This window comes from Antedon mediterranea, chromosome 1 (genome assembly GCF_964355755.1).
Source record: "Antedon mediterranea chromosome 1, ecAntMedi1.1, whole genome shotgun sequence".
NCBI classification, from domain to species: Eukaryota; Metazoa; Echinodermata; class Crinoidea; order Comatulida; family Antedonidae; genus Antedon; species Antedon mediterranea.
This window is the reverse complement of record NC_092670.1, coordinates 5,588,279-5,604,931: the sequence shown is the minus strand read 5'-3', so window position 1 is coordinate 5,604,931 and position 16,653 is coordinate 5,588,279. Positions and strand designations below refer to the sequence as shown.

Below are 16,653 nucleotides of genomic sequence, written 5' to 3'. Positions count from 1 at the left end.
ATGGTTACCACCTTCAAAAGCAGAATACATAAACATTTGTGAAATAAAAGTGTACGCTGAATATGACCATGAAATAAGTAAGTTTTATTTTGTCTTGTGTGAGTTCTTCTCACGTTTATTTAAATTCTCATTGATGAATATACTAAATATATATAAGTACATTTGTGACAATTAAAAGTAATTTTGTTTAGAGTAGTTAAAATACTGGTATATTTACATAATAAGATGCCAGAATTCAGTATTAACCATATATTTTCTCATTAAAAATTTTAGATACGATGTTAATTAAAATGTAGAAATGAAAAATGGCGGTAAAATACATGATTAAAATTTTCTTGTTAAACTATCTTATTTGTGTTCTTATTTGTGTTCGAGTAGAGAGGCTATAAACTCAGGGGAGGAAAATGTAGTATCCTCCCTTTTCACCAAGATAAGATGGATGGAATGAAAAAAAGAGGAATGCAATAGGTTGAAAGTTTATTTAGAATGATAGCATGAAATGGTATATTTAATGAAAACCGTAAGGTTAGAGTCCATACACTGTGCAAGTCCAATATGCGATTTTGGCTCTGTGTGTATGTGAGACGCTTCATACCCGATGTCATCTTAGTACAACTACTACTTACAATTTGTATTTACGGTATAACATATTGCAAATATATAAAAATATATAGAAGTATATATATTGAACAAGTACACATACCTATAGATTAAATTGACATGTATACGATATAAAATATTGCAAATATAGAAAAATATATATGTTAAACAAATACCAATATATACAGATTATATTGACATGCTACATGTATTTGAACTATTGTCATTTTAAAAGGGTATATATGATGCCTATAAACAGATTTTACGTTGATATACAGGATTTGTGTCCATTATGATAAGGTAAGAAAGAAAAAGGAATCAATAAAATAATTAATTAATTATTAACATCAAGTCTTTTGATAGTTTTAATAGTTTATCTTTTAAGTTATTCGTCCATTTCTTCTGAGCCTTATGTAAATCAAACAAACAATGAAGGAAACTAACAGGAAAGTAAAACGACCCGTAGAAAGACCAAGAAATAACTGGATGAATCAAATAAAGAAAGACTTACAAGGACTAGTAGACACTAACACAATAACAAACCATCCTGCCATAAACAGGAAAAATGGAAACAAATTGTGGAAAGCGTAATGTCGGAAGACGGAAAACGTTAGCAACAAACAACAAATTATGCATAAATTCATTTGTTAATAAATGCTTTAATTCATAGTAAAATAATCTCCAAATTATTTTTGATTCCTGATTTTGTTTCTGAAATAAGTAAGTTAATATACATGTTCTTAAGCAAAAATTACATCTCTGAACTTTGTACATTCAGAAACACATTAATCGACAACTTCTTGGCATCCATCTTCCTACATCCCTTCCTGCAGCCATAATTTTACCCATTGTAGGCATAAATACAGTGAAAAATACAAGAACCACCCTGATGAGTAACGCGGTTGATTTCTATAAATTACTCTTACACTAGAATATTTACGATAGAATGTATCATTACTTTACGAATATCAACAGTAGTCAATTTAACCAATTGACTGCCTAATTGACCATAAATTAAATAAAACATTTTGTAATGTTCAGATTTAATATTAACTATGAATTACTTTATCTCATTATATTAAATATATATAAATAATATAATAAGTAACGCTAGTAGCAGATACAGTATATGAACTCATACCCTTTCACACCAAAAGCAAAACTCCGAAGAGTTTTGTGTGAAAGGGGTACAGATGTTATTGATGTTGTTGAGGTACTGAAAATAATTAGCGTCCTGTCTTTTTGTCGACGATATTACAAAATTATTCAAACATGTGTTGGGTTCTTTTTTATCTTATAAAGGTGAGTGTAGTCACACCGATAATAAAGAAGATTACCGCGGTTTGGTAGCCATCACAAGAAGCGGTATAGTTTGTCAGAATTGGTCAGCAACATTTCCACACATTCCGAGAGAAACATGTACTAGTGCAGAAACTGAAAAAGGCCTAGGCCTTCATAACCTTTGTAGAAATCCAGATGGTGAGAATGGGCCATGGTGTTACACCTTAGATCCAGGAGTACGATGGGAAGAATGTGATACACCCGTGACGAATTCATCGTGTCCACTGGGTAAGTAGGCTGACACAGATCTGTATTGGCTAAAGGTACACTATTCAGATTCGTTATATCGTTAGTATAGCTTTACAGTAATCATGTCCAGATCCTCGTCAAGTTCAATTCACAAGAGATATTATCGATATAGTTCCTACTAAATCTACGCTATGCTCGTTGTCAAGCAACCAAAATAGGCACAGTATTAACTGCATTTTTATTGAGCTCCCAGTAGGAAAAAAATATTACTTAAAAAAATTAGCATTTTTAAGCGGTAAAATCTCATGACGTAACGTATTTGTGTTCATCGGCTACTAATTGAAAACACTGGTTACTGAACATCATACAGATGATGTGTGGCTTATCATTTTGTATGACGTTCCATGCTTAACGGAACTTTGTATTTAAGTGTTTGGCATACCCCGGATCTAGAATAGGTAAACAATTCTCATATAATGTTGATTAATATTTATTAAAAATATAGCGGAGACTCAACACTTTCTATTTATCTTATACTTCCACACAGAAGAATTCCGAAAAAATCTAAATCCAGTTGACGCATGGACGTTCGAATGTTTGTTGTTGAAGCATGACACCAAACTAGAACTGTCAGTGTCCGTTCTTAGCACAAATGCTCTGACAGTCGCTTTCTATATCTACCCTTACCTGAATTCAATGGGGGATATAGTGGAAATTGGAAACGATGAGGTCCTACTACGAATGGAACAAACATACACAAATGGTTTTCTTTATCAATCAGAAGTAACCGTATTCTTCAATGATCAACAGTTGACAAGAGCTCATGTCCTTCAGCCTGAAGTCTGGACATTTCTTGCTTTTACATTTGATGGAGTTCACAAGAATGTCAAACTTTGGAGGAATGGAGAGATTGCAAGTATCGGTTATATAGAGTTCACACAAATGCAGCTGGCCTCTGACGAAACGAATATAAAGATCGGTGGTGAGGGCGTTAAGGCAAGAGTAGCTGCTCTCCAGGTTTATGATCGAGTTCTGGATGAATCGGAAATAAAGGCCGCAAGAGACCGGCCATATGGTAATACAAACAGCAGTTTTCTGTATGCACGTATAGAACACGTATAAGACCTATAACTTGTTTCTTCAATAATTATGTATACCGACTAAATCTGAATCCTAATTAGTTTTTGTGAATCGACCAATCTTCAATCAAAAACACATAATTTCTCCTAAATTTACATACAAAGACAAAGTATCCTTTAACTTAATACTTTAAGTACAAACTTTCCTTCACACAGTTTGCTCAAATTAGGTCCACTGTTTTAGAAGAACTGATCAATTACACTGGACTATTAAATACTAGTATTTTGTACTAATAGAGCCTATCCTAAAAGCAAACGTGAATTAATTTTAAGTTTTAAAATATATAGTATTTTCAAATTATAAATTAAAGTTGATTTTGCATTATTAATCTTTAGGTAATCGATTTGAAAGAATTGGGTCATCAGTTACGAACGACATCGGTGGAAAAGTTTTTCGAAGTGGAGCTGCTCTATCCTACATCCATTGTGCCAATATGTGTCATATGAATATTTTCTGCAATGTATTTGGATTTCGAAAGCATGACAAATTGTGCATTCTCTTCTCACACCACCACGAAGCAGAAGGAAAATATTCCGCAACAGATATGGAATACTTTCAAAGAAGCCCCCTCAATTGAATGTGCAGAGTTACGTAACTAAGATAACTGGCTGTTATGAAAATAAATGCATAGTTGTTATAAATAACTCCACAAATTGATATTATAAATAAATAGTTATAAGAACAGTAGGCCTATTACAGTAGTGTACAAAAGTTAAAATTAATGAATTAGTGGTTATGTAAACTGTAATTTTGTGATTTAAAAGTCATTTAAGACACACATTTATATTAGAAAAAATAGTTTTAAAAAGTATTACAGCGAGTGTACAGTTTTAGTTAAAGTTATGTAAACTGTAATTTTGTGATTTAAAAGTCATTTAAGACAGTTTTTTTAAAACAGGTTGCATTATGGTATAATTGGAATTGCATTAGTGTATTTAAAACTTAGATATAATTAAATGCATGATGTGCCGATTCTTATCCTCATATTTTGGGAAATAACTTGAGATGCTGCATTAAAAAATACACAAAAAACAGACAAAAGTATCACAATACCATTTGATTAAACGTTTATCCAACTATGTGAAATCTAATAATTCAGTGAAAGCTGAGACAACAATCCAATGTTTGGTGAAAGAAAAACTATTTGTACCATTTTGCACTAATATACACTCTTTATTTGTAAAATATTTCTAGAATATACTTTATAGTTTACAATATAATTTGGTAGTGGTCTAATAAACTATCAATAATAGTAATAATAAATACAAGTAAAGTACCTTGTAATGAAAAAATATTTTTTATTAGACAAGAATTCTTGATTTGATAAATTTCATCGGAAGCCCTAGTGCAGGTTGCATTGATTTGATAAGATGTGCATAATTAGCCATACAGTTATATTAGAAAGTATCAGAGAGGTCAGTATAATAATATTAATTTTTGGTATTTATTTATTACTTTGCAAAATAGAATTTTGATCAATAATAGTATTTGCTTTGTTTGTTTGTTTGTTCGCGCGAGTGTCCACACAATATGTATATATTATATTAACATATTATGTATATACTTACAGAACATGCCTATTGATTTAAAAAAAAAATTAGTTTATTGATAACGCAAATAAAAAAATAAAAATCGAAATATCAAGTAGTGAGCCCTCTCTTTCGACATACTGACAATCTTGGAAATACAGTACTGTAGATTCAACTTTCTCTAATATTAAAAGTATTAATTGTGCATTGTTGTGATTATAGATAATACAGTAATAACATTATATTATTTGTATTATTAGTACTGTAGTAAATAATAGTAATTTAAAATCACATAAAATACAGTTCTACAGTTCAGTTTTACCGAATTTTACTAGTTTAGGCAAAGAAATCAAGATTAAAAACTAGTGATGGGATATTTCTTTATACTCTAGAAGTAGTCTAGATATTGTGCTCCCGGAAAAATGGATATAATATATTGGCTTGCGAGAGGAATAAATCTTGTGGCCCCACAGGAGGGGGAATGTGCAGGCATTATAGTTATGGACATTTTAGGCTGTACAGTACATTTTATGACTAATCAAAAATGCCACCATGAACCTGAGCAAGATGGTCGTAACAGTCTTGTACTTCATGGAACACCTTAGAGCAAATCCAGCACATAAACATACGACATCTGGTACAACACATGGTCCTGCATCCACCCGTCTTCTCGATTACAGCACCACATTTCTATAAAATAATAAATAAAACAGGATAAATATGAAGTGCAACTAAATAGTTTTAGCTTTTTCTAAAAGCTAATAAAGTATTTATTTATATAGTTAAAATAGTTTAAAATTTACGTTGAGGCCTATTGTTGCTGATTCATGTCACATGTTACTCATTTCTATGTACTAATAATGTATTTATAATCTTGGTTGACTTTGAATGATGATAAATCAGGTTTGAACTTTTAAATGTTTCTACAACAACACCCTATTACAAATTAAAAAAGTTTTTTAGAGTATAGGCTAAATATCAGATCACTTTAACAAGTTTTCTAAAATTGTACCTTTTCTGTGATAAAATCAGTTTCTAGAAAAAGATGGCTGAGTTGGCATTAAAAAAAATAATATTGTTACAGGTCTATGAAGTACATTAAAATGCAATGATACTAAATAAAATGTGTAAACTTACACAAATTTTAACATCTTTTTCATTTTTTTTGGCCCAAACCATCACTCCACATGTTTCCTTATTTGCATTGTACTCTCCACAAGACATTCCTGAATGATCAACTCTGCACAATGTACAAAACTGGTGATTACATAGAGGGCAGACAAACAACTTGCCTTTCACACCTCGCAAATGATAAACCATTGTACAATTCGGTGTAACACAGTACTTGTATCTATTTTTGCTCTTTTGTGCAATGAAAGTGTCCAGGGTGGCAGAATAAAGCTTCTCTTTGGTTTCCTTATCCCTGGTTAGTAAATTGATATCACACATAAACAGTGACTGGTTGCAATCCTCACGTTGACAAACAACAGGGAAGTCGTTTGACTCTATACTATGGTTCATCAAATTCACCAAGCATTCTCTACAGTAATTATGACCACACCCTTCCAACCGATGGGAGTCTTTCTCAACCTCTGACAAACACACTCCACATTCATCCTCTTGTATAGCATCTTCATGATCAAACTCTATTCCTGCTTGCCGAAGACAGTCTTTGATTAAATTGCGGCTTTTTTTATGTGCAGTATCTTTACCACGAACTACAATAATTCTAGACTTTAATATGTATGAAATAGAATCAGCACTACACATTCTTTTTAATTCATTCAAATCAGGACCAAAGCATTTGCGTAACTTCTGAAGAGCTCTGCCTTTAGCCTTGGTAAAGTCCCCAAGGCTAATTTCAAAATGGCTGTTTTCTGCTTCTGAAATGAATCTACTTATTCTTTCGACCATATTTTGTACCGCACGTTCTGTCCCATATACTCTAACAAGATTTTCTCTTCTATCATAAAATGCATGTGAGCCTGTACTCTTCTCACACTTATTCAAAAACTGGCGCAAATAGTTACCACTAATTTCTTTGATAACATTTCGACTACCGGTAATGGGCACCTTATTCCCATCAATCAGGTTTACAAACTGCGTTTGCAATTTTATCATATTTTCTGGATTTTTGAATTCTAAATTGATCAAAATATCATTAGACTTGTCTCTTCTATTAGACTTGTCTCTTTTATTATCATTAATCCAAATACGTGCATTTTTTAAAGTTGTCTCTGCTGTGTGCTTCAGGGACATCAGATCATCTTCGATAACTTGATATACATATCCTGGACAAAATAATCTACATTTCACTAATCGTTTTATTGCCAACTGATGCATACCGTTACTTTGTAACAATAGAGCTCTAGCCACAATTGCATTGATTGTTTCAGTTGGTACGCCATTCAATGTTATAAAGGCTGTTACATGCCTACTTCTTGGAATACCATCTTCAGATCTTTGAGTCCTTCTCTGGGGAAACCTCACATCAATTTTTGCTCTATGAGTAAATTCAACCAGCAAATCTTTTAAATTTTCACGAAATTGGACATCTGTTTTTTCACTAACTGGAGGATGCCGTGGAATTGAAACTCTTTTGCATGTAGCTCCTAAATTCAAATCAGTTAATGCATTGTTTATATCATCTTCAGATACTCTTTCATTCAATCTTGATATAAACAAAGATGTTCCATCATTCCTTTTAAAATCGCAAGTAATTGCTGAACCTTTAATAATCGTTCTATTTAGTGCACGCCTAATTCGATTTGCATCATCAGTGTCTTGACAATTCACAAATGCAATTTGTTTTGATGCACCAGTTTTCCAAGTAGCAACAAGTTCCTGTCCCAATCCATTTTGCTCTTTCATACCTTGACAAGCAGGTTTACATTTCAAAGTGTCATTCTCTGGAAAGCACTGATGTATTGATTTTGCAATTTTTGGGGAAATAAATGTAATCTTACCCCAGATTCCCCGACTGGCTTGTTTGCTATGGGAAGAAAATTTCAATTTGTCATGTATGTATTCTTCTAGATGGTTTTTTTCTAGCCAGTTTTCAAAAATTGCAAAGGTATTTCCATGGATGCCACTTATTTCTAGTGTTCGAAAATCTTCTGGCATCAAGATAAATTTTGGTTCAGCCCCTTTTCCAATAACTTGACGAACACCAGATGATGAGTGACCAATAGCTACCTCAAGCTGTTGCTTCTCCAAAGAATCACGTTCTCTATCAACAATTTGTTGAACTATTGCCTCTGCCTCAACTGCTACACTTCTTGAAACAAATAACCCTATAGTGCCAGTTTTATTGCAACATTCAATTGCACAAAACATTGTAAAGGCACCATCTTTTTTAATTGAACGCACATTTTCTTCAATGTCTCTCAATCCCTGTCCACCTTTTTGTATAATACGTCCCATAAGTGTTGGCCCAACTCTAGCAACCCTCAGTTCATGCACTTGATTATCCTTTAATGATGTAATATCAATAGAGTTTGCTAATTGTGGATGATATTCAAAAATCCAGTCACTTTCAACAGGTGTTAGATGCTGAAAAAAATCCTGAGTTGTTCTATTGAATTCAGTGTACACTATCCACTCAGGAAAAACATCTAATGATTTCAATGATGAGGATGGATGTAGAATGCCGGTCTTCATTTGAAAAACGTTTGTATAGCCCGCTTTTGGATGTCCATTGTAGATACACAGATTTTGAGCATAAACTGAAAAAATTAACTTCCGCAAACACAGACTTCCAATTTCATTCTTCCACCCGGCAGCAATCTTATCTTTGCTTACAAACAGTTTATTTGTCTTCAGAGAACATTTGATGTCTTTGATGATATTAGCCACAACTTTCATAGTTTTTCCATTAACGCTCTTTTTGAAACACCATTTTGATCCGTTCTTCTCTGGCTGTCGTTTCCATTCATCATAGACATCTAGCATTGTAAAAACATCACCATGTACATTGCTGAAATCTAGTTTTGATTCATCAGATTTGCGTTTATCCACATCTGATCCAGATCTGTAAAAGACATTTCCACCAGCAGCAAGAAGACCAGCTACAATTATACCCTCTTCTGCTATGTCATTCTCAATTGACGTCAGTACCAATTTGGCTAAACGTGGTTCTAAATTAAGTAATGCTACTTTCTTTCCAAGATCAGTTAGTTTATGAGAATGATCACTAACTGCTCCAAGAAACACTAACATTTTCAAAGCTTCTTTCAAAGCACCATCTTGAGGAGGTTGAACAAATTCAAAATGTTTAACATCTTGAATACCAAGCTGAAGAAGTTGTAAAACAGCCATTCCAAGGTGCACTCTTAAAATTTCTGGTTTGTTGTTTGCTTCCATTTCATCATAATCCTTTTCTGAATATAGTCTGAAGCATTCACCGGTGGATGTCCTACCTGCTCGTCCTTTTCTTTGCTCAGCAGATGATTGGCTAATAGTTGTAACTTCCAACAAACTCATAATCTTTTTTGCATCAAATTTAAGCTCTTTGACCATTCCTGTATCAATGACATACCTTACACCATCTATAGTGACTGAAGTCTCTGCTATGTTGGTAGCAAAGACTATTTTTCTTTTACCAGGAGGAGGTGCATTAAATATTGCCAACTGATCTTGTGGTTGTAGTTTACCATGGAGAGGAAGTATTTGAGCATTTCCATTATCACCTATGATTCCAAGCCGTTTAGCAAGATCTCCACAAGCTCGTTCTATTTCATTTGCAGATGTCAAAAATACCAAGATGTCACCTTGCTTTTTTGTTGTATGTATCATTTCAGCTATATCCACGGCCTCTTTTACATAGTTTGTTTTAATATTAAAGCCAGTACTACTGATGAATTTTGTTTCTACAGGGAAAATTCTGCCAGGGATCTTCATGTATGGACAGTTGAAATAGCTACAAAAAACCTTTTCATCAATTGTTGCTGATGTTATGACAATTTTCAACTCTGGTCTTTGAGCAGAAACTTTCTTGAGAAGAGTGATTAAAATATCTGTGTCAATAGAACGTTCATGTGCTTCATCTATGACAATGCAGGAATAGCCTTTAAGCTTTGGATCTTGTAAAAGACTATTAAGAAGAACTCTATCGGTCATGAACGTTACAACTGTGTTTAAACTGGTCTTTTGGGACGAGCCAACCTTATAGCCAATTTGCTCTCCTACCTCACAACCATATTCCTCAGCAACTCTTTTTGCAAGAGAAATAGCAGCTACTTTTCGAGGTTGTGTACAAGCGATCTTAATCTTGACGTCACTAGGAATTAGGAAATCTGCATCAACTAAGTATTGTGCAATTTGTGTACTCTTTCCAGACCCAGTTTCTCCTAAAATAACACATGCATTGTTTTTGTCACTAAACACTGTGTTTATAATATCACTTCGGAATGCATATATAGGCAATGGGTTGCTTGCTTTCCGGATTTCACGACATAACTCATTTTTTATCATACCAACAGTCTCTATGTTGATTGCTTGTTCAGTTTTATGTTTCAACTTTTCAATACAAAATGTCAACTGACTTGTAAACCTTTTTAACTGGTTCTGTTTGAACATTAAACCTTGTTTTTCAACTTCGATTCTTTCGGCTTCGTCAATTAGAATGAAATTATGTTTACGACTGTTTTTTATTTTAGTAACTTCGTTTTCCAGTTTATTTATTTCTCCGTCCCACTTGGATAATATGGGAGCTACTTTTTCTTCAATCTCCTTCATCAGAGTTTGTTTTAGGTCTTTGAATATTGCACCTTCAATTTCTGCAGATTCCTCACATAGTCGAAGATCTAACATTCTACCCTTGTAACACACTCCATAAAGCTTTCTTACAGCATTAATCGCTGAATCACGAGACCAGTACAACACCACTGCTCTGTTGTTCTCTTCTATTTTTATTTTACGTAATTCTTCTTGGCATATCTCTTGGTTTGTCAGTAATGCACCTAAATCTGCCGCTTGTGTTTTTGGTGGAAGATTAACGATTTCAAGACATTTTGCATTTTCGAAATACATTGGTGTTTCCTTGGGATGACCATGTATATCATGCTTGGTAGTGATATTACTTGTTAGTAATTCTTCATTTATGCCTATGATAGCACTTGAATTAACTTTAAAATTCTTTTGCATCAGTTGAATGCACTGATAGGCTTCCTCTCTAAATTTAATTTGCAAATTGATATCTGAAAATTGCTTTGCAGTTTTACTTTTTAAGAGGCTGAATAACGAATAGTTTATGCCATTTTCATCTAACAACTTTACAATTTGAGCATGAGAATCAGGTGACTTACATACTTGAATACCGGTAAAGCAAATCGTAGTTGGCTGTTCCACCATGTTCTTGTCTTTGGGATGACGTTTAGAGACAGATAACACTCTATTACCAGTTGCTCGCTTTTTTACAGTTCCAGAATCATGAGAACATAAACTACCATCATATTGTTTTTTCTGATTTTTGGTGTTACTACTATAAGTAAGAGGCTTGTTACTTTTTGGCTGAATAGATGAGGATGAATTTATTTTGTCTTTTTTCCCATGACCGCTTAAGACATCCTTACCTTCAGTATGACTTCTTTTGCTATCAGAATCCTTATGTGTGGCTTTTCCTTTGATTTCTGTTCTTTCTTTAGTGGGGTTTTGGCTCGTTTTGCTTCCTCCTTCCCTTTTATAATGTTCTTTTCTTGTGACTTCTTTAACATCACTACAGCATTTTGTCTCAGAATGTTCTCTTAACTTGCTTTTTTTACTTTCATCTGTTGTAGGCTTTTTAACTTTTTGTTTAGCGGCACCAGTAGGCTGTTGGCTTATTCTGCTACTCCTTGTCCACTTTCTACCTGCTATAACTTCTGTGTTTGGTCTATAGCTTTTCTTGTCTGGTGGTTTCCATTTTTCCTTCCTCCTAGTGTCCTCTTGTTTTTCTTGGTTTTCTCTTGGCTCATTTTTTGTAGGCCTATGTTTTGTCCCTCCCGATGAAAGATGTTTTTGTGAGTCAGACATCTCCTAATCTAAGATAAAAAAAAAAGAATAAAAAAAGCTTAATAAATTATAAACATAATGGATAGTTTTTACTTTTTTACATTACATATACATTTTACAGTACTTTTCACATATAATTTTTAAACAAAATATCCTGAATTCTGAACACAAGTTTAAGCTAAATCAAAAATTATTTCAAACTATATTTCTACTTGATTAAAAATGTTCATCTGGTTTTGGATATTCATGAATTACTCTAGTAGCTAGATCAACTTTCGTATGCACTTTGAGGTCCAGAGAATTTGACTTCAGATATTGGTTTAGGGTTGTCAAACAATCTTTTTTGGCTTGGTTACACATTTTGAAAATGTGGCAAAAGGTCAAAAGGTCAGGGTGAAAGGTTGTAAGACCAAACACTCAATAGATTCTTAAATCTCGACAACCACTGGTCACAGTGAGGTAATCTCAAATTGATCAAAAGGTATATATTTATATTCAGTCTAATGGGAAATTTTAGTCAAAAATGACTGCAAATGCCATTTCTGACCCAGGGCCTGTATGTATCTCCGTAACTACTACTGGTCGTAGACACTTGAATTTGGTCTTAAATTGTTCGAAATATATATTTTGTTATTTGTTACACATTTTGAAAAATGTTACAAAGGGTCAGGGTCAAGGGTTATATAAACAAATATAATTAGGTACTTGTATCTCGGCAACCACTAGTCACAGCAAGTCAATTTTGGTCTCAAAATGTTCAGAAGGCATGCATTCATATTAAGTCTAATAGAGAATTTTAGTAAAAAATCATAAATGTCATTTCTGACCTTTGACCCACATACCATGGCATCATCATATCTCTGTAAGTACTGGACGTAGATACTTAAAGATGTATTGTCCCTTTGACTAATTCCCAAAAAAAATTTTTTTTTTAAATTTCGAAAAAAAGTGGGTCATTTTGAAGTATCATAATAGTTAGCCTATTAACTTTCACCAAAAATTAGTAAAAAAAAAAATAATTTAACCGAAATACAGATGTTTTGTTGTTCAAAAAATAACTTTGACTTCCAGTCAAAGTTTTCAATCAAAACATATCCCATAATGCAACGCGCTTGTTTGGCTACTCTGTATGCATAATCATAAAACTTCCTCGCGATCTGTGTGAAAACACCTTCTCAACCGTGATGAGTTGTAAACAATCCTAATTAGCATCATGCATAATGCATACTCATGGTTTGAAATCTTTGTTTACTTTCGCTTGCGACGATTTCTCAGACGAAATGTAATCTAATTAATTTACCTGTTCATTACGTAAACTGTTGTTTTTGGCTCGAATTTTCGACTTAAAGTGAATAACTTTAATATTACTTTGATATGGCCAATTTAAATTTAGAATATTTTTTTTTTCATTTTTTGTGTTTCAAGGGACAATACATCTTTAAATTTGGTATCAAATTATTCGAAATACACATATTTATACTGTATTCATTATAATAGAAATTTGGTTATAAAAAGATGACCAAAATACTATTAATTACTAATGTTTCAATCAAAATACATATTACACAACTTATCCTAAGACAGTATATGTTATGCAATAACTGATGCTTTAAATGGTTTCATTATAGGAATTAAAAAAAATCCCTTAAATAAGTAACTCTTATAAAAAAACTATAAACAAATTAGCGAAACTAACCTGCTTGACAGTTTTCCTTTCATTTCCTCAGCACAAAACTATCAATCAGGTAAGTTTCGCTAATTAATTATTTTTTTGAAAAGAATTACGAATTCAAATATTTCTACTTGATATAAACTTATACATATAATAATGTTATTCTCATGTTTGTATTAGAATATAATAACATTTTCTTTAAAAAATTAATATTTTGTGTTTTTTATGAAGGGAAAATAAGAATGGGGAAATCTATCTACTGAGGTAATAATTTGAAATTGGAAAAAAAAAACAAGAAAAGATAAGTGTCAAAAAATTCAATTTTATTCTCAGAAATTAAAAAAATTTTATTTTAATTTATATAATCAATTTGACCTTTTTTAACATAAAATATCACTTGTATAACTGTAGTGATGAGTGCAATTTCCAGTCACAGAGTTGCAATTTTTTCAAATTTTCTCATTCATGGTTGTAATTCTTATTTTTGCATGTTATGTTGCATGTTGTTTACACACGATACTGTGTCCGTAATAAAAGGGAAAACGCCGGTCTCCTTGGCGTCACCAGATTTGGAGGTGCCGCAAAAGACCGTAAACTGGGAAAAAAATTTACAAAATCTGCGAAACATATCAGTTGGTTTGGAAACTGGCCTTTCCAACTGGTGTTCAACTGGAGGAATAATAGGTACAGTATATGGCAATTTGTTTGTCATTCGCAATTTAAATGATTTGCGCAATTTGTTGAACACAAAATAATCATAAATATAAACACAAAACATTGTAAGCCCCTACTGTTATTATTAGTATTAGGCTAGGCTAGAATAGTAATGCTATCAGCACTCAGCACCAAGCTAGGCCTAGCCTAAATAATGTTACATAGCCCAGGCCTACCAATACCATTCTAACTTGCCTAGGCCTAGCCTAGCCTCCTACTAGCTAGGCTAGTACTAAATCGATAACAGTTTAAAGGCTAGGTAACGTGGGCTAAAAACTTGTTTTGTATTAGTATTATCAACCTACCTGCTGTATGGACGATGGTGAACTAGAGGCAAGAGAAAAAAAGGTGTTTCGTCATTTTATTTTGGAAAATGGGATCATGATATGTGTCATGTGAAGAGTTTCGACGTCAGTTTTATTGCTGTTTTGTTCGTTTGGGAATTTCCAAATTATTTCCTCAAATCAATTGCGGTTTGCTGCAGCACGTCGCTGAGAGTGAGGCATACATAATATATTGTATTTGTCTTGAGGTATTGCCTGTTAAAGAATAGCACGGGCTATTCCATTTTACTGTGGGTAATTGCGGTCAAATTTATAATAAATATTGAAAAACTGCAGGTATATACAAACGATTTCCTGATTGCTGCCCTCTATATATTTTATTCCGTGGAATTTTAACTGTATTCAAAGATACTATTTGCTGTATATTGTAGAAACCTACTGTAAAGTTTGTTTTCTTTTCTCTCTCGTGTTTTCTTTCACATTTCTACTTTTATAAATTACGGTGTATTTTTGAAGTATGATTTAAGGTTTTATTTCAATTGCCGTATACAAGAAATAACACGAGGTCAAAATATGGAGATATAAATTCAAAATGATCAAGGCAATTTTCCATCGACGGTATTAAAAAGAAAATACCCGGCACGGGTCATACTATACTAGATAATTTTTTTAAAGCATAACATGGCACAGGCGTACATGCATAGGCTATTAAAGTGTTTAAATTTCATATAAATATTATTTTGATGATTTGCATCTCTAAGTATGATTATTAAGAAAATCGGTTTTAATTCAATTTAAGTTTCAGATTCATCTTTTTAACATGCTCTTTTTATTGCTCTAATTTTGTTCCAATATAACAAACCTAAAATTAAACATAAAAAAAGTCCCAAGTTAAATATGCAATTTTTGTTATTTTTAAAGCGAGTTTGTTTTGTTGTACTTATTTTAATACAACAATTAAATACTTAAAAGTATTTAATTGTTGTAATAACAGCCAATTTAACGATGACCACCATACTTACCAACCTGAGAGATTTAAAATGCGTGATCGGACACAAAGTATTTACAGCCCCCACCCCCTCGTGGCGACTTGCGACGAAAACAAATTTAGTTCACTGGCACTCTCCTATGGCCGGAAATATTACTCTCGCACGTAAAATTCATGATGAATGGCACCTCTTGATTCCGGTACGGTAAACGATGCAAATATTATTAGATTGTATATTACTCTTTTTTTTGTTAATTCAACGTTTTTCATGCTGATTCATGAATTTATTTTATTAGAAAACATTTTTTGGAGGGTGAAAATTGAACTGATCCACCAACCAATAGCAAGAAAATTGGGTTTACCTTTTATAAACGCACACAAAATCATGTCATGTGTAATTGCGATTATGACAAACGTCAAGTGGTTATAGGCCCATCCTCGTCACGGCGAACGACCACGGACACATTAATTGTAACTTTCCCTGATATTACGTATTTTATTGATGTGTCATGATGTAATAATATAAATAGGCCTACTCGTGTAATGTTCTATACTTTTAAAATATACCAATTAATTTGAATGCATTTTCCTCTCAACTTGTGTTAAAAAATGATAACGCATCGTATATAGGCCTACTTAGGTTTAAACGCGTGTTTCATTAAAATCACTTGAAATGCGGGACCGTCCCGAACGATGCGAGACGGTTGGTAACTATGGACCACATAAATAATTTTAAGTAGCCCTACCATTTGTTTGTTGGAATTAATGGTATCGATTAATTACAAAACTATTGCATATTATGTAATACAAACAATACGCATACATACATAGTGGATTAATACAATTTACAGCTTGCCCAGCTTGTTTAAATGGACCCGAACTCATGGTGGTTACAAAATGGGGATTTTAATTGAATGTTATTTAACTAAAAAAAACACGCTCTCAGGGAAAAATCACAGAAATTGTATAACTGTACCTTTAAATTTATTTTTATTGAATGAATTTATTAGTGTTCATCACATAGAACTAAAGTAAAGTCAAACAAGATAAAATCAAGTCTATTTAAGCAATTGAATGCTGTACCTTTAAATTTATTCTTATTAAATGAAATTATTAGTGTTCATCACATGGAACTAAAGTAAACTCAAACAAGAAAAAATCAGGTCTATTTAAGCAATTGAATGCTGTTTAATTAAAAAACACGCT

The 16,653-nt window shown here is 32.7% G+C and overlaps 2 protein-coding genes across 2 annotated transcripts; one reads left to right on the top strand and one right to left on the bottom strand.

Annotated features, from left to right (window-relative positions):
- The first annotated feature begins 1,729 nt into the window (after nt 1-1,729).
- Nucleotides 1,730-4,110, top strand: LOC140051501 (uncharacterized). Its single transcript, XM_072096744.1, has 4 exons — nt 1,730-1,787; nt 1,903-2,169; nt 2,636-3,205; nt 3,606-4,110. The coding sequence occupies exons 1-4, from the start codon at nt 1,730-1,732 to the stop codon at nt 3,845-3,847; spliced, it is 1,137 nt and encodes a 378-aa protein (XP_071952845.1). The 3' UTR covers nt 3,848-4,110.
- A 211-nt stretch (nt 4,111-4,321) lies between these two features.
- On the bottom strand, nt 4,322-14,659 carry LOC140054284 (uncharacterized). The gene is made up of 3 exons (XM_072099221.1): nt 14,481-14,659; nt 5,937-11,818; nt 4,322-5,489 (listed from the first exon to the last, which is right to left on the bottom strand). Exons 2-3 carry the CDS (start codon nt 11,808-11,810, stop codon nt 5,334-5,336), a joined length of 6,030 nt encoding a protein of 2,009 aa, XP_071955322.1. The 5' UTR covers nt 11,811-11,818; nt 14,481-14,659; the 3' UTR covers nt 4,322-5,333.
- Nucleotides 14,660-16,653: the final 1,994 nt, after the last annotated feature.

Bases quoted from the DNA above. Each gene is read 5' to 3' on its own strand.
- LOC140051501 (XM_072096744.1), top strand. From the start codon at position 1,730: ATGAACTCATACCCTTTCACACCAAAAGCAAAACTCCGAAGAGTTTTG. The intron at 1,788-1,902 runs GTACAGATGTTA...TATCTTATAAAG, and splicing joins AAGAGTTTTGTGTGAAAGGG to GTGAGTGTAGTCACACCGAT. The intron at 3,206-3,605 runs GTAATACAAACA...ATTAATCTTTAG, and splicing joins CGCAAGAGACCGGCCATATG to GTAATCGATTTGAAAGAATT.
- LOC140054284 (XM_072099221.1), bottom strand. From the start codon at position 11,810: ATGTCTGACTCACAAAAACATCTTTCATCGGGAGGGACAAAACATAGG. The intron at 5,490-5,936 runs GTAAGTTTACAC...ATTATTTTATAG, and splicing joins AAAAAGATGTTAAAATTTGT to AAATGTGGTGCTGTAATCGA.